Genomic DNA, 22,116 nt, shown 5'->3' with positions numbered 1-22,116 from the left:
CACACAGCTAATAAGGGTCTGAGGCTGGATTTGAACTCAGAAAAATGAGTCTTCCTGACTCTATCCACTCTATTCTCTCTATCCGCTCTATCCACTGCAGTGCCACCTAGCTGCCTATCTTCTATAACAAAGGTTTTAAAAAATAGAGGAAAAAAGCAATTCGGGGAAATTAACCAGCATTTTCAATGAAGTCTGACAGTATAAAAAATATTCCGTATGTATAGTCCCCTGTCTCTGAAAAGAAAGAGGGGAGGTCTGTTCTCTTATCTCTAAATAGCCAAACTCAGTCTTTATAATTATGCCACACTCAGCTTCCATTTGTTGTAGTCTTCTTCCCACTTCCATTGTTAAGGTCATTATGTGTATATTGCTTCCTGCTTCTACTTACTTCACTCTGCATCAATTCATGTAAGTCTTCGCACACCTCCCTGTATTCACATCTATCAAATGAGATAATTTAATGTAAAGTACTTTGTAACCCATAAAGTGCTTTATAAATGCTACCTATTATTATCATTCATAAATAATCCCTTCTTTTTTACAACACAGTCCTATTATGTTATATTCACATATAGCAATTTGGTTAGCTACTCTGCCTTCAATGGTCTGACCCCATACCTAAGAGAGTGCTGACATGAGTCAGAAGACATGAGCCTTGGGTCTTGGTTCCACCAGTAACTAGCTACGGTATGTAAACTTTTGTTTCCTCACACATAAAATGGAAATAGCCATTCTTGTACTATGCACCTCACCTCACTCTGCTGTTTGGAGGAGAGCATTTTGTAACCCATAATATACTCAAGAAAAGAGTTACTACAGCTCTTGTGCTCCAGTGAGACAGTCTATAGAAAAGTGTTTTGCAAAGGCTAAAACCCCACCTGGTCAATGTAAGGAGAGTAAGATTGGAATCTGTAAGGGACCTTAGAGTTTATCTAGTTCAGGCTCCTCTTTTTACAGGTGAGGAAACTGAAACTCAGAAAGAGAAGGGACGTGTGTGATTGCTCAGTATGTAAAGAAATGGTAGTCAGAATTTGAATCCAGGTCTTCTGATTCTGAACCCATTGGCCTTTCCAGTACAAAGGATTATGGTGATTGGTTGTTAGGGGACATCCAAAGCATGGAGAGCTACTCTCATAAGGGGAGGCATGGTGGGAACACTGCTGGAGGTCTGTAAATGGAAGAAGAAGGTACAGGAGGCAGGGTGTAGAGAGCTAAAGTTTAAGACTTCCCCATCTGGGGATGCTAAAGGCCTGCACTTTGATGGAACAGGAAGCTGGGCTCTTCCCCCACTCCAACACCACCACCAAAAAGATGAAGAGACTTCTGCAAGAGTTAGATGCAGGCAGTTTCTGAAACCCACAATAGCCCCACTCCTTCATAGCCACCTGCTGGGTAGAGGAAGAAGCCCCTCTACTGGCCAGCAAGTGAAATAAAAGGAAATTGGGAGACAGAGCTCTTCGGATGGGAAAGTTGGGAGAAACCTTCAATGGGCAATCCTTTCCTTTCCCTATACTTGATGGTACAGATTATGCCAAGACAACTGGATGGAGCCCTGCAGCACAGTGGCCCCTTTGTCCATGGCAGGTCAGAGGAGGCCTATGTTGTGAATGCCGGAAGAGAGTATAGAGAATATCTGCACTCATCTGGCAGGTGAGGAAAGTGAAACTAGGAGGGGGGAAGGGAAGTAATTAGTCCAAGGTCAGACAGCTGGAACTAGGAACAATGTGGCCCCTAGGCTGGTCACCCATAGCATTCACTCATTCATTCAATAAGCATTTATTAAGCTCCTGAGTAACAGGTACTGAGTACAGGTACTGAGGCTACAAAGACAAAAATGAAATGTTTCCTGCCCTTGAGGAACTTACAGTCAATTAAAGAAGCTTATATATGTGCATGCGGGTGTGCATGTATGTATGTACATATGTATGTATGTGTCTAGGTATAGATGGTAGAATTTGACTATAGCATCATGAGGCCAATAGATCTCTCTCTAAAATGGTTCTTAACCTATTTTGTGTCTCAGTTCGCTTGGGCCCCTCGCTATGAACCCCCTCTCAGATAATGGTTTCAATGCATAAAATAAAATGCATAGTATTACAAAGGAAATCAATTATATTAAAATAGAGTTAGCAAAATATTTTCAAACAAGTTCAGAGGCCCCTGAAATCCGTCTTCTAATACCTTGGGGGTTCATGGGCTCCAGATTAAGGACTGCTGCTCTGTCACTTTGGAGGGGAAGATTTTGTCTGCTCTTCTTCATTGGACATTTAAAAGATCTTGCAGCTAGAGTCATAACTAGGAATTCTTGCACCTGGAATAAATTAATCAGAGAGGGGCCAGTGGTTAAAATTAGGAGTCACCTGACCCTCTGAGTGAAATATTTGTAAACACATATGCTCAAAAAGGCTGAAATGCACCAGTGAACTCCCTGATTTGGAAGTTTCCACCAGTGATACAGTTCATGACCCTTCCATGCTAATCCATCCTCTAAGATTCTTGCCCATGTCCCTCCCACCCCCATAAGTACAACATAAGGAATCTATCCAAATAAACTGAGGCTACCTTCTTTCCTCCTAATAGCAATATGGTATCAATAGAGCACTCCACTCACACTCCGCCAGTCTTTCTTTCCTTCCTATTGCCTTGATTTATTCTTACTCTTTTTCTTCTTCAGAGTTCCTCATTGGTTATATAGGCTAATCTCATGTGATGAATATGAGCAAACTGCAACCCTCAATAGGAGGGACCTCTATGACCCTGAGTTTCCTCATGTGAAAAATGAGGGAATGGTACTCAATTACCTCTGAGTTTCCTTCTATTATTCTATGATGCAGCAGGAGAGTCTGTGAACTCAGGGAGAGGGGAGGGCAGATTCAATATTTGGTAACTCCATTGCAATATAATCATTTCCACATGTCTATATATGTATGTTTATATACAAATATTATGCCTATATGTGACATATATGCATCTGCATTGACATGTTGTAGTACATGTGTGTATCTACATGTGTGTACATGCATATACATATATACGCATGGGAGTTTGCATTTGTAATCCTAGATGTCTCATTTGATACACTTAGAAACATGATTCTGAGAAAGGGTCCCCTAGACCCCACCAGACTGTGGCCAAAGGGGACCAGGACATAAAGAAGATCAAGAATCTCTGATCTAGAACTTCTTTCATGAAACCTTTACCCCAGCTACAAGAGATCCTTCCTTCTAACTCAGTTCAGTTCAACAAACAGTTATCAAATATAAAAGGGAGATGCTTGCTTTCTCGGGGAGTTTTCATTCTACTTACTAAAAATAAATGCCTACACGCCATGGACAGTGGGATGCTCTTGAAATGATTCCCCCTCCCAATCTTACGTCTGTTCAACCTTTCCTCCTTTTGGTATTCCCAGGATTTAGCAGTGTATTACACAGAGTAGATACCTGATAAATATTTTTTAATCAGATTAAAGACATTAAAAAATGAAAATACCTTTTTTAAAAAAAATATCAGAGAAAATACTCGTTAAAATGTATTTTTTTAATACCTGCATTATTAAGTTGCACAACTTTCAAGAAAAAAAGCTTGAAAAGGCTACAGATGAGAAAACTGAAGTAAGCAGAAATAAAGTGACTTGGTCATTTAGTAGACATTTGTTGGGCCTTGATGGGGTGGGGAGCAGTGATGGTGGCTTGCTGCCTCCACTACCTTGCCATTGGGTAGTGATGTCCAAGATGGTCCAAGTTGCCTCCCCTCCTTTGCACCCTACACTCTGCTATTGCCCTCATTAGCCTAGCCTGCTACTGGGGACTCAGTCCTACTCTCCTTGCCCCAGGGCCAAGAGGGCAACCTACAGACTTGCCCTGGGCTTGGTGGGAGCAGTGACCCCAGAAGCAGTCATGACTTCTCTCTTATTTTAAGTGTGTGTGTGTGTGTGTTCTGGTGTAATAGAGGAAATAAGTGGGAGTTGTCATTAAGTGTTTCTAGCCAGGAGTGGAAGGGGGTAGAGAAAAATGTTGGGTTGTTGTGGTGAGGGTTGGTTATGTTCTATCTTTCCACCATCTGATTGGCACACTTCCATGGATGGTCTCACCTCAGGAGTTATGAGCACCTGATTTTCAAAACCATTGATCTACAGTGGGAGTAAACTTGAAAAAAGGGAGAGGTGACTCTTGAGTGATAGGTCTAAGGAAGGTCTGAAAGCAGCATTGGGGATCAAAGGATGCTCCTGATCCTTGTTGTTTAAGAGAGCATGAGGGGAGCTAGTCAGTCTTGGAGAGGGTCCCAAGCAATGTTGGTGTCTTCAGGGGAACCTGAAGATGTGTGAACACCAGAGGATGAAAGGAGAGAGAGAGACAGAGAGAGAGAAAGAGAGACAGAGACAGAGACTGAATTCTTCTAATATGAAGGGAATTTGTTGGCAATGAAAGAGAGTTCTTTTTTTCTAAGCAATTGGGGTTAAGTAACTTGCTCAACGTTACATGGCCATTATATTTCTGGGTGAGGTGCTAAGTATCTGAGCCCAGATTTGATCCCAGGTCATCCCGACTCTGGGGCTGGTGCTCTTACTCACTGCACCACCGGGCTGCCCCTAAGAAATTGGGGTTAAGTAACTTGCTCAAGCTTACACGGCCAGGTGTTTCTGGGTGGGTGCTAAGTTTCTGAGCCTGGGTTCAATCCCAGGTCATCCCAACTCTGGGGCTGGTGCTCTTACTCACTGTGCTACCTGGCCGCCCCTGAAAGAGTGTTCTTGAGAACATAGTGAAAAGGGCAGAGGAGAGAATAGATGGGACTAAGGCTGAGTCTACAGTTGGGGAAAGATTCTTCATCATCCCTAACCCCCCAGCTGATCCTCAGGTGGATACCCAAACCAGGCAACAAGTTAGATAGAATAAATCCCAGGGAAGGCAAGCCCTGGGAAAGAGTCTTGACAGTCATTAGGTCTTGAGGGATGGCAACCCAGGGTCCAGGTGAGAGAGCTAGCTTCTCCCTAAGAAGTGTGTCTCCCACCCTAAAGTTGCAAGCTCCCATGGCATGTGCTCACACACACCACCACCACCACCACCACCACCACCACCACCATGAAAGTTTTGCTCTAGCTTCTATTTTCAGAGTAAAATGTCTAAAGACTGGGTCCAGGAGATAGCATGGTGTGGTGGGAAGTATACTGGGTGGGTGTCAGGAGGCCCATGTTTTCTAGACTCTCAACTCTGCCATCAATCAGCTATGCGACTTTTGACCAAGTCATTCAATAAATCTACAGAATGAAGATGCTGACTAACATCCAATCTACCTCACAGGCCTTCCATAAGAATTAAATGAAGTAGTAAGTGTGAATGGGCTTTGAAAAGTTAAAAGAATTCTAGAAATGTGAGAGATTATAGCTAATAGTTCTTCTCACTTAATGGAGAATTGGTTTGCTACAAAGTACAGCATTATTATATAGTGTTTTAAGGTTTGCAAAGCATTTTACATATGTGAGTTCACTGGGTCCCTTTAAACATCGTGTGAGGTGGGTACTATTATTATTCCCATTTTAACCGAGCCTCCCAGAGGCTTTGACTTGCCTATGATCACACAGCTAGTAAGTGTCAGAGTCAATAGTTCACTCTTCCTGACTTCAAGTCCAGAATTCTATCCACCATATCACCTAGCTGCCTCTAAAAAGTGCCATGAATCTGGATTTAAGCTGCATGAGTTCAAATCTTGTCTCTAATACTACCCCTATGACTTTGAACAAGTAAGTCACTTAACCTTCCTTTCTTCTTCTATAAAATGACAGAGTTGAACTAGATGGTCTCAGGTCCTTTCTAGGTATCTCTGATCTCACATAGATTGCAAGGGTTGGAAAGGACCTTGGACAGCAACTAGTTCTGATACTATCTGGAGTCCAACTAGGTCACAGAGTCACCAAGTAAAAGAGCTGGGACTCTGTGGCCTCCCAGTCCACTGACTTGGTTTGGGTTCATTGAATAAATATAAAGTTGGATATAAACAACTGTGTGCTGCCTGGATAAAGCAGGAAGTCAGGAAGATCTGAGCTCAAACCCAGTCACAGACATTTACTAGCTGTGTGAACCCAGGCAAGTTGCTTACCACCCCACCCCACCCCCAGCCACAGTTACCTCAACGGTAAAATGGTAAGAAGAGGGGCAGCTAGGTGGCACAGTGAATAGAGCACCGGCCCTGGAGTCAGGAGGACCTGAGTTCAAATTCAGCCTCAGATGCTTAACACAAAAAACTAGCTGTGTGACCTTGAGCAAGTCAATTAATCCCAATTGTCCTACCTTCCCCCTCAAAAAAAAGGAAAAAATAAAAATTTTTTAGAAATAGTAAGAAGAAAAATATTACTTACCTCCCAGGATTGATTTTGTTTTGTAAAGCATTTTGCCATCCTTTGAAGGGTTATAGAAGTGCTCACTCTTCTGTGTCTCCACCTGGCCAACCTGTTTGTTTCTGTATTTCCCATGCTAACTGGTGCTGTCCTTTTGTTTCAGACTCTCTCTGGAAGTATGAGAACAGCCTTCGTCATAATTGCTGGCCCGTGTTTTTGGAGTGATGAGGATGTGAGCAGGGACAGCTCCCAGTTACTCTTGGTCAAGAGCCTCCTCTGAGATACTTGAAACTGAGGGACCATGCCTGGAGAGAGAGAATCCATTCCTGAGGATCCCAGGGCTGCCATTCCCTTCTAGCCCTGCTCCTCCCCAGTACCATGAAGGGAGAGACACAGCATGTCTATTCCATCAAGGATCCTGAGCCCAGCTCCAAAAAGCAAAACAAGGACTTTGAATGTCATAGTAATTTGGAAGGAGGGGAGCTCAACAGTCCCCAGTCTGATGGACTGCCCAAGGCAACCTTTAGCACCAAGGACAAAGAGCCTCACGGCCAAAGGGAGGCTGTGATCAGGCCACAGCAGGCTGGGAAGATTGACTTCAAGTCACTTCACAATAGACCAAAATTGCTAAGTAATGGCCCATGGAGTGCTGGGAAGGGGACTCTCCAGTCTCCCACAGGGAAGAGCAGGGTCCGGGATAAAACCCGACGGGCTGGGAAAGGGGAACGAGGCCATCAGCAGCTCTACAGGCTCACCATCGCCAACTCCCGGGCCAACCCCACTATTGGCATTGCTTACCCACAGCAGAAAGTTACCCCACCAAAAAAGTTAGAGGCCGGCAAAAGACCTGCATCAGGAAGCTACCGGTTCAACGTCCCCAGCATCCCAGAGCGGGAGGCTGAGCTCCAGCAAGAAGAAGTCAGCTTCAACCGGTATTTCCAGGAGGCTCCCTCTAGCCTTACCTCCACCAACTATACCTCACAGGCCCCAACCACCACACCCCCACATCACAGCAGGAAGGACCAGCAGCAAGTGGGCCCTCCGCAGGACAGCCCCAGCCTGGGCAGGCCACCACACTATTTGGAGTTCCAGGTAAACAGGGCTGACTCCTGGCCTTCCCCTGAGAAGAGCTTCCCAGGTGCTAACTATGAAGTCACCCCCATCAAGCCATGCCCCTTCCCCGAGGGCAGCAAATCCAGTGCCCACTGTTTTGTGCCATTTCAATATCCATTCCAGGTGTCCGAGCCTTTCCCTGTTGAAGCTACCAGCCAAGAATATGTGGGTACTTCCCTGGCAGCTCACCATGGGGCATTTGTCTTCCACTCTTCTTCAAGGGACTGGCAAGAAGACCCCTTGAACAAGGGTTCCTTTGACAATTTGTCCCAAGAAGGCCGGGCCTATTCACTCCCTTTGCAGTCAGCTCCATTTCTACATCCACAGACTCAAGGAGCTCAGCTTCCATCACCTCTGCCCTGCTACAAGGGGCATGGAGACCCTCCCCCTGACGTGAATGGTGCTATCTCTTCCTCTGGTGCTAACGACCAAAACCCAACTCCATTCTTAGAAGGCCAAGGCATTTTCTCAACAAGTTTACATGGTAGCATGCCCAAAGCTGTCACAAAGGGGCAATCCTCAGCAAAACACAGCATCCCAAGCCCAAGGATGCCAACGCCAAGTAACGCTCTTAGAAGGAACATACCACAGAACTCACTCCCCCAAGTGCACTTTCCAAACAAAGTCTTTGGAGGTTCCCCAGCCAATGGCATGAGCCCAGCATCCATGCCTTTGGATAAAGATGGTTCCACAGTAACCGAGGGTCACTCCAAGGTGACCCAGCCATGGGATGGAGGCAATAAGACGTTTACTACAATAGACCCAGATTCGGCACTTTATTCCACCACTGCTGCTGCTGCTGCTGCTGCTGCTGTTGCTGCTCCCGGAGTCGGGAATCAGTTCTCTTTTGAATGCCAGACTAGTTCTGAGCAGAGGCCCCATGTTCAAAAGGGTGCCCGGGTAACATGGCAGCAGATTCATCTCACCTCTGCCCTGCCTAATCCAAACAGAATTGAACCCTCAAGACAGTTGAACAGCCAAAAGCTTTCCTTCCCTCCAGGCACATCTGAATGGCAAGGAGTGGGCAAGATGCCAAAGACAGCCCACCTGTCCAGCACTCCTGGCTATCCTGGGAAGATTCGAGGGGCAGGGGAAAAGATCACAGCCCAGAGAAGTGAACCTATCCAGCTGAATGGGGGCCCTACGGGTGTTTATCCCTATGAAGGGGTGAAGGAAGCCAGCTCTCCTTCCTGTGATGCCAGGACCAAACCCTTGTTCTTTGGGATAAGCCAGCCTCAGGCCTCACCCAGAAAAGCTTCCAAGCTGTCTTTGGCCCTGTCCCCACAAGGATTATCAGCAACTTCTCCAGTCAAATCCCCTCTGCCCTCGCCTGTCCCCAATCCCACAAGCAATAGCACTTGTTCTTCTCTATCACCCCTGTCTACCAGTCCTGTTAATCACAGCTCAGAAGACAGCCAACTCTCAATCCCACTTGCTCCTTCCTCCTATTTCCAGCCTCCCATTCACTCAAAGGAGAACAAGACTTTCCAGTCTCCAGACCCATCGAGTGACCTATCCATTCCTTATCAACCTGAGACCATGAAGGCATTTCATTTCCCTGTAGATGGACCAAAGGATGAGAACCTCTTTAAATGCCTACAGGAGAGTCAGTTTCCCAGAGTAGTCACTGATGTCAGCAAAGGAGGTCTGGACAGCTTTGAAGGCGAGCTGCCCCCTTATTCCTCCCATCACTTCCTAGCTAACTCAATCAGCAGTGCTAGCCTAGACCAACTGGATGTGCTGCTGACCTGCAAGCAATGTGACCAGAACTACAGTAACCTCACCTCCTTCCTGGAACACCGGCAGTATTGTGGTTTCCACTCAGCATTCCTGGCCGAGGGCCGAAAGCGCCCTCCAGACACTCTTCGGGCTCCCCAGTCTGGGTCTGGGCTCCCGGGGCCCAAAGGACCTTCTGATCCCCACTCACATTTGCTCAGTTCCAACAAGTCTGCAGACTTCATGTTAGATGGGGAGGGTAAGGGAGAAAGCAAAGAAGACCCCTTAAAAGGACATTTCTTTACAAATTCCTTGTCTCTTATGGCTTCTGACTTGGAGATAGAGGACGCCAAGCTAGATAGCCTGATTACAGAGGCACTGAATGGCCTTGAGTACCAATCAGACAACCCAGAGATTGACAGCAGCTTTATTGATGTTTTCACTGATGAGGAACTCTCAGCCACCAAAGGTCTGGGCAGCAGCCAGTCTTACAAGACCAAGGAAGGAGCAGGACCTGAGAGCAAGCCCAAGCATGTGGTCCCCGATGGGGGTCAGGGGCCTCCTCCCCCAGCAGCCACTCACTGTGAAGAAGGCTACCTGACCAGGCGCAGGAGCCAAAGCAGACTTTCAGAGCAACCACCCCCTGAGAAAGAACAGACAAGCAAAACAAGGGAACGGGGCAGGGGGAAGAGAGTCAGTTTGTACAAGAAAGAACTGACTCCCAGTGATCCCTTGGGGACAGGGGGGAATAACAAGATGGGGAAAGCAAGTCGAGGGAGGCCAAGGAGGAAGTTCAGCAAAACATCCTCTACCCCAACCCCTACAACAAGGCCCAGTTCAAGGGAACTAAGAAAACAACCCCGAAGAAGCAGCCCTGATTCAGACCCCGATGGCCAGGTCCAGGATGGAACAGCTAACACACATCCTGGACCCAGGAGTCCCAAGCGGCACAGGTTCTCCAAGAAGGAAGGAAAGAGGAGGAAGACCCGAAATGGTACCTGGAGCAAAGAACTTATTCATAAAATTGTACAGCAGAAAAATAAACCACATAAACTACAAGTCAAGAACGGCCGAATCATGCAGTTCTCCCTGGTGACCCCAAAGCCTGTCCCCGTGGCCAAAAGCGGACAATTTGGGGAGTATGATTACATCTCTGATTCCGATGAGGATGGAAGAGGATGTTCCCTGGGTGCACCTAGGAAAAGAGAGATGGAAAGTTCCAGCATCAACGGCAGGCCCAGACACTTTTTAAGACGAAACCGAGGAGACAAGGAACAGGGCCAGAAGGAGGGAAGAAAAAGATATGAGAATTCCCAGGAGGATCCAAGTGATGAAGCAGGGAATAGGAAAGAGAGTGTGTCCCTGAGCCCAGAGAAGGCTTGTCAGCCTTCCCCTGGTGATGATCAAAGCGCTAATCCAACAAGCCAGATAGAGAAGCAGTCACAGAGCACTGATAAGGGAAACTCTGACAAAGAAAAGGAAAGCATCCATGAGATAAGGAGCCCAAGTGACTCTGACCACACTTGCCCTCTTCCAGCGGGACTTCCACAGCTTCCCGACCAGGAGGAAACGTCACCAGAAAACTACCCATTGCTAGAAGACTTTCCCAAGAAGAGCAAGAGTTTGGCCAAAGCATTGCCAGCCAGAACCAAGCTCCTCCCGAGTGACAAGTCCAATTTTTCACTGTCCAATTACATAAACGAAAATGGAAGCACTATGACTGAAGGAAAAACAATGCAGAGCAGAGAAAGCCTAACCTCCAAGCCCAGCCAGATTGGCAGCAATGAAAAGGCAGCCTCAGATACCAAGATGGGTGAAACTCACATTGACATGGTGCCACGGGAAGCCTCTGAAAGTCCAGCTCCATCCACTTTGCAAGACACCACCCATAATATTGAACCTCCATTTTCTCCTTTCAATGAGGATACCCTGAAGTACCAAACTGGAGAATTAATTAATCCGTCCCAGGTTTCAAACTCTATGGATATCAGCTACACAGAAGCCAACATGGAATACTTAAAGAACCATGACCCCAGTGCAGACCCTAAAGACTTTACCCTACCCACTGACTGTTATAATGGAGATCCCATCAGGATTATGCTCTCTAGCAAAGCGCATAATTCTTATGAGAGCAGCACCAATGAAACATCGCCCAGGCAAAAGGATTTAGAGGATCATTATGATGGCAACCTGTATTCGAAATCTTTAGTCCTAGGATCATCCCATGTAGAAAATATATACCTGGACCAGGATGGCACCAGCCCCAATACCTTTGAGCCCAGACCCTCCAAAATTCCACCCTACACAACAGAATCTGAACCAGGCAAAGTATCTCCACCACTGAGCTTTGATTCATCATCTATATTCAGTGGCCTCCCTGTGGCTGGATTTGATACTCCTCTCTATGGAAGCATGTCCCCCAGCAAGGTCAGCTACATTCCTTTTGCTTGTGAGAGCACCTCACCAAGCAAACCTACTGATCTTGAGCAACAGTACCCACCATTTCTCCATGAAAAGGACTGGACTCTGGAGGAGGTGTCTCCAGTCCTGTCTGATGACATGGGCCGTTTTCATAACCTTTCTGTGGAAAAATCACTAGTTAAGAAATTTCCTGATGAAGGAACTGTGACTCCTAGCCAAATTCCATTGCCAGGAAAGATAGACTATAATGTCCCTTTTATGAATAACATGTCAGAGGATGAGCTGGAAATCAAGCGACTGGTGACAGAATTGGAAAGTGAGCTTCAAACCAGCAAACTCGATGATGCCACCCCTGGGATCCTACAGTCTCCTGAGCACTTTATGGCTTTGGAGGCACCTGAAACAAGCAAACAGTACTCACCTTCACCTCTAGGGCAAGAACCTGACCATGAGAAGCATTTGTTCTTAGCCCATGAGCTCACCAATCTTGAGAGTACAGATCTTATAGAACCCAAGAGTCACAGTGGATCAGATCCAGGCAAGGAGAAAGAAAAAGTGTCCAGAATGGATGGAGACTATGGAAGTCATCAGGAAAGCTGGTCATGTGCCATATCATTTGACCCACTGACAACAGGCATGCCCCCAAATTCTCATGAAGATGCGGTCACTATAGATCCTTTTGGCTCCCCATTGACCTGTGACCAGTTTCAGCTTGAACTCCAGGAAGCTGATATTTCAAAGCAAACCAGCTGCTCTGAAATAGAAAATGACTCCCTCATTAGTGCTGACCCCTCCCTTCCCAATGTGTCTGAAAAACTAGAGCTCTTAGCCTCTGCAGAGAGCTTGACAAAGAGCCACCCCATCCAAGAATCTATGAGTTCTAAAAATAGAGAGGTTAGCAAAATGACTAAACAAGATCCTCTGCAGCTTCTCCCAAGAAAAACCAGAGAAGACATCTTTCCAGAACCACACGAGATGGCTCAAACCCTCAGTGAGCCACCCAAGCTGGAAGCATTTGGCAATCCAGTAACTCATTTGAAATGTGAAATGGGTTTTCAGGATGATAAGGTTCCAGGCCTGGATACCACCTCATCTTCTGATGCCAGAAATTTCAGCACCTCAGAGGAAAATGCCTTCAAGAAAGAAAATAGGACAGAAACTCCAAAGAATACAGTCATCTCCCATCAAAGTGACGAGGAGCCTATATTGGAGGAGAATGAGGAAGCTGTGGCTTCAGTCTCTTATCCACCAATGCCAATCTGTGAGAAGACTGGCAACAAGAAAGCCTCATTATTTGAGGTGTTGAGTTTGGCCAAAGACCCAGTTTGTGGTGATGAAACAGTGCGGACATCCGAAGGTTCAACAGCAAATCCCCTACAAGAACTCCAGCTCTTTGTAGCCAGAACGGTCCAAAATAATGAGGAAGAAAAAATGCCCTCTTGCCTCACAGAGCTACTCTCTGCCAGTCTCCAGCTCCCAGACACCAGCCCTTCTGATCTGAAAGGGGAAGGTCAGGAAGATGAACACATGACTTGTGGTCACAACAATGATGATGGAGTCATGGAAGATGGGCAAGCAACACCTCTTTCCACCACAGTAGGAATTCAGCTATTCCCAGAGACAAGTGGAAATCTGGGTTCACTCAATGAAACAGAATCATTCCTTGTAAAGCAATCCAAAGTGGGGAGCCCCAAGGCACAAAATCATGTAACCCAGCTACATCAGAGCCCAGAACCAGGTGACCTTCAGATCTGCCTAGATGGTGTCTCACAAGACACCAATCCCTCCCCATTCAGCAACACATCTGACTCCCCAGGGGCCAAACTGACAAAAAGGGAAGATCAACACAACAGAGAACTAGAGCAAGATCACAACATAGAAACCTGGACATTGAAAAAGCACCAACAATCCCCATTAAGCCCTGTCTCTCTTGAGAAAGAGGAACTTGCTGATGCAATCACAGAAACACAAAGCAAAAGCAGTGCTTGGGGGAAGGAGGAGAAGCAGTTACCTTCTGCTGAGAAAAGCAAAAGAAACCCCGAGAAATTCCCTGATAGGCCAACAGTGCTGCCTGCTTATCCCCTAAGCCCCAAGCACCTCCTAGAGAAAGATTACTGGAAAAACCCAGCAATTTCAGTATCATTTGCAGAAGAAGCCAGTGTCTCTCCAAGGCAGCACCTTCAGATCCCTCCCTCAGAAGAGGACTCAGCCCTTGGTCTCCCTTTGCAGGTGACAGCTTCTAGCCAGGAATGTCTGCAAGGTAATGGGGCTGAAAGTCTCCTGACTACTATAGATACTCAGGATGAAAAAGATGAATACAATGTCCTGCTGCACAATCCAGAGAGGAAGTCAACTCCTTCATCTTTGAAGAAAAGCATCTATGATCCTGAGAAAAGTCTAAAATGTTGCCCTTCACAGAGCCCAGTAGGAAAGCACACCAGTGAAGATGTTCATTCAGCTCAGTCAGTATTTCAGGACCAGAACATCAATGGCAATGGCACATGCTGCCTAGAGAAGGACGTGTTAAATAACCAAGTGGAGCCTAGAGAAGAGGAACCAAGGAGCTCTCCTCCTCCCTTTGACCTCAGCCACGCTATGTCATCTCCCCTGGCAGAAGATGCCTCCCAGAAAGCATCAATACAAGACTCAGCCATTGCCAACATTTCACACTTGGGTCAGAATGATGTTGTCAGAAGCATGCCCATGAACTGCACCTGCATAGAGTTGGCATGCCCCCACCACATGGAAAACCAACCAAGATCCCTCCCAGATGTGACTCTCAATATCCACTCCCAAGAGAAAAGCAAACCTTACCCAGAGGGTCCCAGAGACTATCTGATTATCAGGGAAGCTAAAGTGGAGAAAGACCTGAGTTCTCAACAAGAAAGGGGAACTAGAAACAATGAAGAAGAGATCTATTCTGTAGCTATGGGCCCTACACCTACAAAGATGCCTGATACCAACACTGGGAACCCGGAGGATGTCTGCCTTTTGGCAGCAACAGAGGTGAGCTCCTCCAATTCTGCCTCCCCAAATGTGGACCCAAGAAAGGACAGTTTAATAATCAATCCTTCTAAAAGTCACAGAAACAATCTGCCAGAATCTTCTATTGATGATATGCAAAGCCACCTGGACCCCATTCACGAAAAAAGTAGATTTAAAAATAAGCCACCACCTTTGAGGAATGGTCAATGGAAAAGAAGTCCTCCACAGTCAAATGAGCTGCAAGTCACATGTGATATCTGCTCCTTGTCCTTCAAATCCAAACCTGGTTTGATGAGACACAAAGCTGTGAAACATCGGATGAAAAGTAATGGCCCCTCGTTGCCAAATAAAACAACCAGATCTAGCTCTGCTCCTTTGGAAAAGGAACCAAAAATATCAATACACCACTCTAAGAAAAGCCTAAAGGCCAAGAGAGAGAAGGCATGTGGGTCCCTAATCAGCAGCAGCCCTACTCCTGGACCACCTCTGGAGAATGAGCCCAACATCCAAGAACATGAGGTCAGTCCAGGGATAAGTGGGCTCAGGGTTGCAGCTCCTCCACTGACCCATGAGCTCCTTCACTCAGACTTAGTGACTGGCAAAGTGAAGATACAACCTCAGTCCTTGGAGCCTGGGAAATCAGATAAGTCACATGGAAGGAAGCTTAGCCCTAAAAAATTAGACAGGAGGCAAAAAGGTAGGAAAGGCCAAAGGAAAGAACCTACAGACTTAAACAGTGATTCAGAAGGGAAAATAATTAGAGGAGTGAGGAAAAAGCAAGTGAAAAGATTCCCAAGGAAAAATGCATGCATTGAGGCTTCTGACTTGGAGAAGAATATCCCAGAAGTTTCTCCTGCTGTGAGTTTAGATAGACTTGACTCCAGTTCATCATCCACCATTGCTAATTATCCTGGGCAATCAAATAGTTCCCTCTTACCACTGGGCAAGGACTGGACTCATTCAGTCCAGTCATCTCTTAGTGCCAGACCAGTCCATGAGACTTTCAAGGATTTGGATGAAATGGGGAATCAGATACTATTCACAGAAGAGAAACTTGGTCAGAAGACCATCAACAATTTGATGAATGGTCAAGGGAGATTGGAGAGTCCATCTACAAGAGATAAGGTCCAGATTTCAGAGGAAGCCTGGGGAAACAATTTCCTGAGTCCTGGAGAGGAAGGGCTGTGCAGTGTTTACAATGAGATGCATGAAGATACTCAAGGTACAAATGGAGAGGAATATGTAATGGAAAAAAGGAAGTTGGAAGAAGGCACATTGGGAAAGCATGATTTGTCCTTGAAGCAGACACCCTTAAGTCCTGCTAAGCCAGACCTGCCTTTAGGAGCTTCAGATCCAGAAAAAAGAAAAACCATAACAACCAACAGTCTACCACAAGTCTTCTCAGAGGACACTGTAATGGACTCAGAAGCCCAGGATGGGAACAAGGGGGAACAGAACAAAGAGCCCTTTGCTAAAGATCAGGCCAAAGTGGACCTCCAGCACTTGTTTGATGATGATGCCACATTTTCTCTTCTTTTCCCAAGAGATGATCACTTCTCCCGGAGGAAGTGCACCCGTGTTTATGGGAAAGGACCCAAGAAACCCAAGCCAATTATAGAGACCAGCAGCCAAATGGTAGGATCCACAGAAATGTTCTCCATCCGCCTGCCATCTGATCTCAGTGACACTGACTCTTTCTGTGTCACCCAGGAAGACCCCTGTAGTTATGAGTCCATGTCTTTTCATGATGCTTTCACACTGGATATGTGTCATGGGAATGACACCTGGTCTCTGAGTCCTGGCCTAGGGACTCATAAGCCAGACAGTGAAACAGACAGTGATAACAAGATGGGCCTCAACCTGGATGATGATGAAATGTTGACTTATCTTTGCCCAAACAATCGGTTGGAAGCCATTCCCAGTTTGCACATATCACCAGCTGTTTGGAATGACCTGGAAGTCCTGGATCATTGTAATGAAATGTCTTTCAAGTCACCTTTGGAAGCTAAGACTGAGTATTCTTTAGGAGAAGCAAGTCCTGAGCCCCCAGAGCTGGAGGTAGAGACCTATGCTGGCCATATCCCCAGGAACCTTGGCTCCCCGGAACTTCATCCCATTGACATTGAGCTTCTGAGCACAAAGTTTGAAATGAGAGATATGCATTTCTTTAGCACTTGTGAAGACTGTACAAGACAGCCTGACCCAAGCACTTTAAGTTTTAAGAAGAAGATGAGTGAACACATCCAACCTAACAAACAAAAAGATGAGGAAGGGAAAAGGGGAAGAAGTCGGAGTGACATGACCATCAAGACCAGGGAAAAGCACTATAAGTGTAAAGTATGTTTCCAGTGGTTTCTCACCCTGGGGGAGTTGGACTTTCATAAGCTCACACACAACCCATCCCCTCCCCCAACATGCTACATGTGTGTCCAGCGGAAATTCAGTTCTAGGGAACAATTGAAGGAGCATTTAAAAGGGAAACATGCCAAGAACAAGGTAGGCCTTTGGGCCTGTGGCATGTGCCTGAAGGAAATCTCAGACGTCTGGATGTACAATGAACACCTAAGAGAGCATGCTGCAAAGTTTGCTCGGAAAGGTCAGGCTCAGAAATGCATGACAGGATTGCCCACCTGCTTTGGAGAGGACAATGCAGTTACTCAGTTCCTGAATACCATCATGAACCGGAAGCCCAGATCCTCCCGAAGCAAGCGCTCTGCTAGTAAGGGGAGCAAAGATCTCAAAGCACAAGAGTCCAAAGGAAGTCAAGACATCTTGGAAGGCAGTGGTAAGAACAAGCCCTTGGCTCCAACCAGCACTCCTGCCCACAGCAGCTTCCCCACCATGCCCACTGCTCCATCCATTTCTTCCAAAGTAGAGTCTCCTGATCCTGGACCTAGTGGTGAGCAGCCTTCCAAAGCAGTCCCCATGCACCCCCAGTGCAAAGACCCTTCTAGGGATTGCCACCACTGTGGAAAGCAGTTCCCCAAGCCCTTCAAACTCCAGCGCCACCTGGTGGTGCACAGCCTTGAGAAGATCTACATGTGTACCCGCTGTCCCAAGTTCTACAAGGAGACCCGAGAACTCCGTGGTCACCTGAGCCAGGAGCATGGTGTGAAGGAAAAGCCAGAAATCAAGCACACCACGCTGTATGCATGTGAGCTCTGTGCCGATGTAATGCATGTCATCAAAAAGTCCTTTATCTGCAGCACATGCAATTACACTTTCTCCAAGAAGGAACAGTATGAACGGCACATGGAAAAGCACCTAGCAGAAGGGAACCGGACTTTCAAATTCAGGGGAGTGATGAGACCAGGTGCTGGGGCCAGGGAGGGAAAGGAGAGGAAGAAAAAGGAAGTCAGTCCCCAGGAGAGCATGCCACCCAACAAAAAGAGAAAGGTGGCACTTCCCAACAGCCTTCCGGGGCCAGATGCTGAGGAGACATCAAGCACACTAGATCACAATGCTGGTGAAAATCCTGCCTTGGGTGACAAATCTCCCCCAATTCTACACAAGCGTTTCTTAGAAGAAGCATCCAGCTCCCCAGCAAGACTGTTCAATGAAGAAAAACCCAAGGACCTGATGAGTTGCTTCTCTGAGCACTTGGACAAAATGGAAGGCTATCCCCTTGAGCTCTTACAATTACCTCCTCCATGCCTATCCCCTCTCTCAGATACCCCAGAAGAATGCCAGGAGAGTAATAGTATGGCATTACTATGCATAGAGGAACCAAAAGATGACCTCCCTCCAAGGAGTCCTACTCCTTTTCTAGAAACAAGCAAACTGGAACAAGACCTGCCTATACTCCCAATTGGGAGAAGCCAAGAAGTCAATGAAAATCTAACACCTCACCTGTCTCCAGTGCAAAGCAGACATACAAATGCTCAAAATAAACTGGTAGTGGATGCTGACAAAGAGACGCTTGACTATCCCAATTCCCCAGGACATACAACAACTGAGATCCCCTCGGTCAGGACAGTGAAGAAAATCCCCACATCACACAGCAACAAGACGGAGGCTTCATGGCCCAAAGAACCCCAGAAGGTCCCAGGAAGTGGCCTCAGTGGAGCCACGATGTCCCAGAAAGAAAGTTCCTCCAAACTTGGTTCTACTAAGATTCCCCATCCTGCACAGCCCCTCAAGGATCAAACAGCATCACCAATTCTAAATAAAGTCACCAAGGACTCAGCCTCCCAGCAGAAAACAACAGCGAACCACATTCCCAAAGAGGCAGCCTCCAGTACATCCTCTGCTGAGGATGTACCAAGACCCCCCACCCTAAAAACCAAGCCCAACCAGAGTCCTCGGCCTAAGGACGGTGTTGGAAGCAATGTCAAAGAAGGAGGTGGTAGTCAACCAAAGCCCACCAGCACCCATCTCAAAAATGAGACAGCAATGATCTCAACTAAGCCAGACCACAAAGATCTTGGCATATCCCCTGACAAGCCAGCTTTGAGCATCTCCACCAAAGCATTCTCCAAGAGACAAAAAGAACACAGGGGCTTGGGGCACAAAGGAAGCTTAGGCTCCAGAGAGAACATCAAAGGTGATGGGAAGAAGAAAGCTCCAGAGATGAATAGGAGTGAAGGCCCAAGGGACTATAAAAAAGCAGAGTGGACAGGTAATAATAGCTCTATACCATCCTCTAGGAGGCGTGGGACTCAGGACAACAGAGTCTCCAAACCCAGACCTTCAGGGACAAGCAGCCAGCTCAAGAAAACTGTGCCTGACCCTTACAATCAGAAGAAAATAGAAACTCACAACCACAAAAGGAATTCCAAATGCAAGAAAGGGAACTTTGGGAAATCTTTCCAAGAGGTGGTACCCAAAGGAAACCCCTCATCCCTCCACAGCACTCTGAAGAGGGGTAGAACTGTCCAAGGTGCTAAACCTGCTGAAACTCACAAGTATAGAACAGTTGAATCCCAGAACGATCTTCTAAGCCAACTGTTTGGCCAAAAGTTAACTAGCTTTAAAATTCCTTTAAGAAGAGATACTTCTGAGTAATTTATGAAAGTGACTTGTGCTGATCCTCAGCTGCCATCGCAGGGCTGGCGAGGGGAAAAATGATCAAAGCATTACATTCATCTGTGTAGCATGGTTTCTCTGTCTAGCTTAAATGAACTTGCACTGCTATCTCTGTGAAATAGTTTGCTTTGTGTCTACTAATCTTTTTTTTAATTCACCTGATTTATCATGCAAATGCTGGGACTTTGATGTCTCCGATGATTTTCATGAACTAAAATTGTAATCGCTTTGGGCAGCCTGAATTGTCAATAGCAATTCCTTTCTTGCAGAAGTGCTGAGGTTACAAGGGTACAGGCCAATCTCGGCTCCCTTGGAGACTGTGTCTGTGTTATCTTTATACAAAGTACTTAAAGAGATGAACTTCATTCCATGTGCGTCTTATTCATAAGGTGCAGTACACTGTAGAAAGCAAACGTTCAACGATTTTGCACAAATTAACCTGTATGAGTCATCTAATTAGAAACTGACAAAGCAGTACATTTTATTATTGTTGTTATTGTTATTGTTATTAAAACAACACCCTGCCCTGTAAATGAAATTGGAGGGAGGGTGCAGAGCTTTCTGTTTCAAACAGTCATTCCCAAGGGATTCCTTCCCTGCATAACAAAGTTATCCCAATCTAGCCTCGACATTGTGTGGGCCTTCTCATTTCAGACAGCGGTACCATTATTTGACCACTGTAAATGCTGCCAATGGATGGGAAATGCCAGTTGACTAAAACCGCACCTTGAAATTTGTGACGAACTTTTTTTCCATGTGGAAAATGGAGAGGACTGGGCTCACTTGCCACCACTGCCTGGTGCTGTCTCCACAGTCCCCGAAAGCACCAGTTTGAACCTCTCTCACTGTATAGAGTTAGCAGCTCTAAGCATCAGCTCTCTGACTATGCAGTTCCTGGTACTGTTGTCATTTTTTAAATGTGAATACAGACTTCCTTGATTTAAAAAAAAGAAAGAAAGAAAGTGGTGGGGAGGAGGTGGGGTCCAAGAGTGACTAGTGGGACACAACTTTGGGAAATGAGAGAGACCATTGAGATTCCAGATAATGTCCCATTGTACTGGTCTCTCTACCACATCATAATCACTTAAGGTTCTGTCATATTTCGCAGAGGGTACACCCAGACTCTGCAGTCTGAAAGAAAAACTCAGGTGCAAAGCAGCCCAAGAAAGAAATGACTAGACCTAGGACTGCCTTTCCTGAGCTCCCAGATCAAGGAGGTGTATTTATGCACTGACACAATACAGAGTAGTTGGCGCCTGGCCTTTTTAAAGATTTAAAAAGAGAAGGGGAAAAAAAGAAGCTTTATTCTGTTCATGTGTATCTTTAAGATTCATTGTAATGTATTAAAAAAATTTTTACCTTGGGTGCAATGTCTATGTCAAAAGTTTTTATTTTGATATTTTGTCAAAGAGAGCAAACTGAGCAAAAGTTGCCTTTTATGATGTTGTATGTGTGCTATCAAAAGTGCCTGTTTAATATTGTTAAATAAAGTATGAGATGGAACTAGGAGATTGTCCTGGAAAACACACCCATACACCCCACAATACACAATCTAGAGCTCTCAGCCTGCAAATATTTTCATAGAAACTCCCCAATTTGCTGATTTTTTTTGAGCTGCTCTTCTTGTCATTCCCCATCCTCCCTCCCTCCATTCTCCAGGCTAGTCAGAGAAATTGTTCTCTACCGAGACATTTTAAAATACTGATGGAAACCTAAATAAGTCTTACTTTTCAAAAGGAATTTAGCAAAGTCCTTATTTTTAAACTACCCCCTCCAAGACCCTAGAAACCATCTTGCCCATGTGGTGGCACCACAATGAGAAAACACTGATTAATTTTCAGTGGACTAGGAATACTCATCACTGACATTAACATATAATCAATCCAAAATTTGCTGTGGCCAATAATTTCAGCTTCCTTTTTTGCTAGACATTTTGCCCAAGTTCAGGGATGTCCCATGGCAAAACTGAAAACTAAACAAAGTTTCCGTTTGGCATCCATTCCTTTTTTTCTGTCCCCTACCAAACCCTCAGTACCCATAGTCCTCAGGCTTTACCCTCCCAGTCCAGACACTCTCCCTGAAAAATTTCCCAATATTGAAATCAAATTCTTTCCCCCTCTTCAACATTGCACTTCACTTCAACAAATACACATTCCTCCTCCCAGAGGAGCTATTTAATTAATATTTTATTGAATCTAAACTTCCCCACCTAGAGTCCCCTTCTCCCAGGACCTGGATATCTGCTTTTCAGGATAATACCTATTATGTCCATACTGGTGTTAATATTTGACAATGGATCAGTTGTCCTTCTCATCCCAGACAAATTTGCATCTTAACAGGAGCCTTCAAGAATCACAATGCCACAACAGAAAGGCATGAGTCCTAATAGTGAGAATTTCAACATGGCAAATTGGAGAGATTGTGGCAGGCAGGAAAAGATATTTTTGACCAGTGAGTTCCTATCCCTAAAACCAAAAGAGAAGCTTCCCTACGGGTGGCTCCCATGTTGTATTTGCCTATGAGTA

The 22,116-nt window shown here is 45.8% G+C and overlaps 1 protein-coding gene and 1 long non-coding RNA gene across 3 annotated transcripts in view; both read left to right on the top strand.

Moving 5' to 3' along the window:
- Positions 1 to 21,090, top strand: part of ZNF469 (zinc finger protein 469) — a 745,539-nt gene extending 724,449 nt beyond the window's left edge. For both annotated transcript variants that reach the window (XM_069085577.1, XM_069085578.1), the window contains one exon: positions 6,495 to 21,090. In XM_069085577.1, coding sequence (XP_068941678.1) covers positions 6,710 to 19,570 — 12,861 coding nt within the window. In that variant the 5' untranslated portion in view covers positions 6,495 to 6,709 and the 3' untranslated portion in view covers positions 19,571 to 21,090. The remainder of the gene's footprint in view (positions 1 to 6,494) is intronic.
- LOC138159331 (uncharacterized) overlaps positions 1 to 22,116 on the top strand; it is a 407,894-nt gene that overhangs the window by 374,435 nt on the left and 11,343 nt on the right. The window lies entirely within an intron of this gene.

Source organism: Petaurus breviceps, unplaced genomic scaffold, assembly GCF_028583685.1.
Source record: "Petaurus breviceps papuanus isolate PSGF00001 unplaced genomic scaffold, PetGlider_PUasm1.0 176, whole genome shotgun sequence".
In the NCBI taxonomy this organism is placed as follows: domain Eukaryota; kingdom Metazoa; phylum Chordata; class Mammalia; order Diprotodontia; family Petauridae; genus Petaurus; species Petaurus breviceps.
This window is presented reverse-complemented; position numbering and strand designations above follow the sequence as displayed.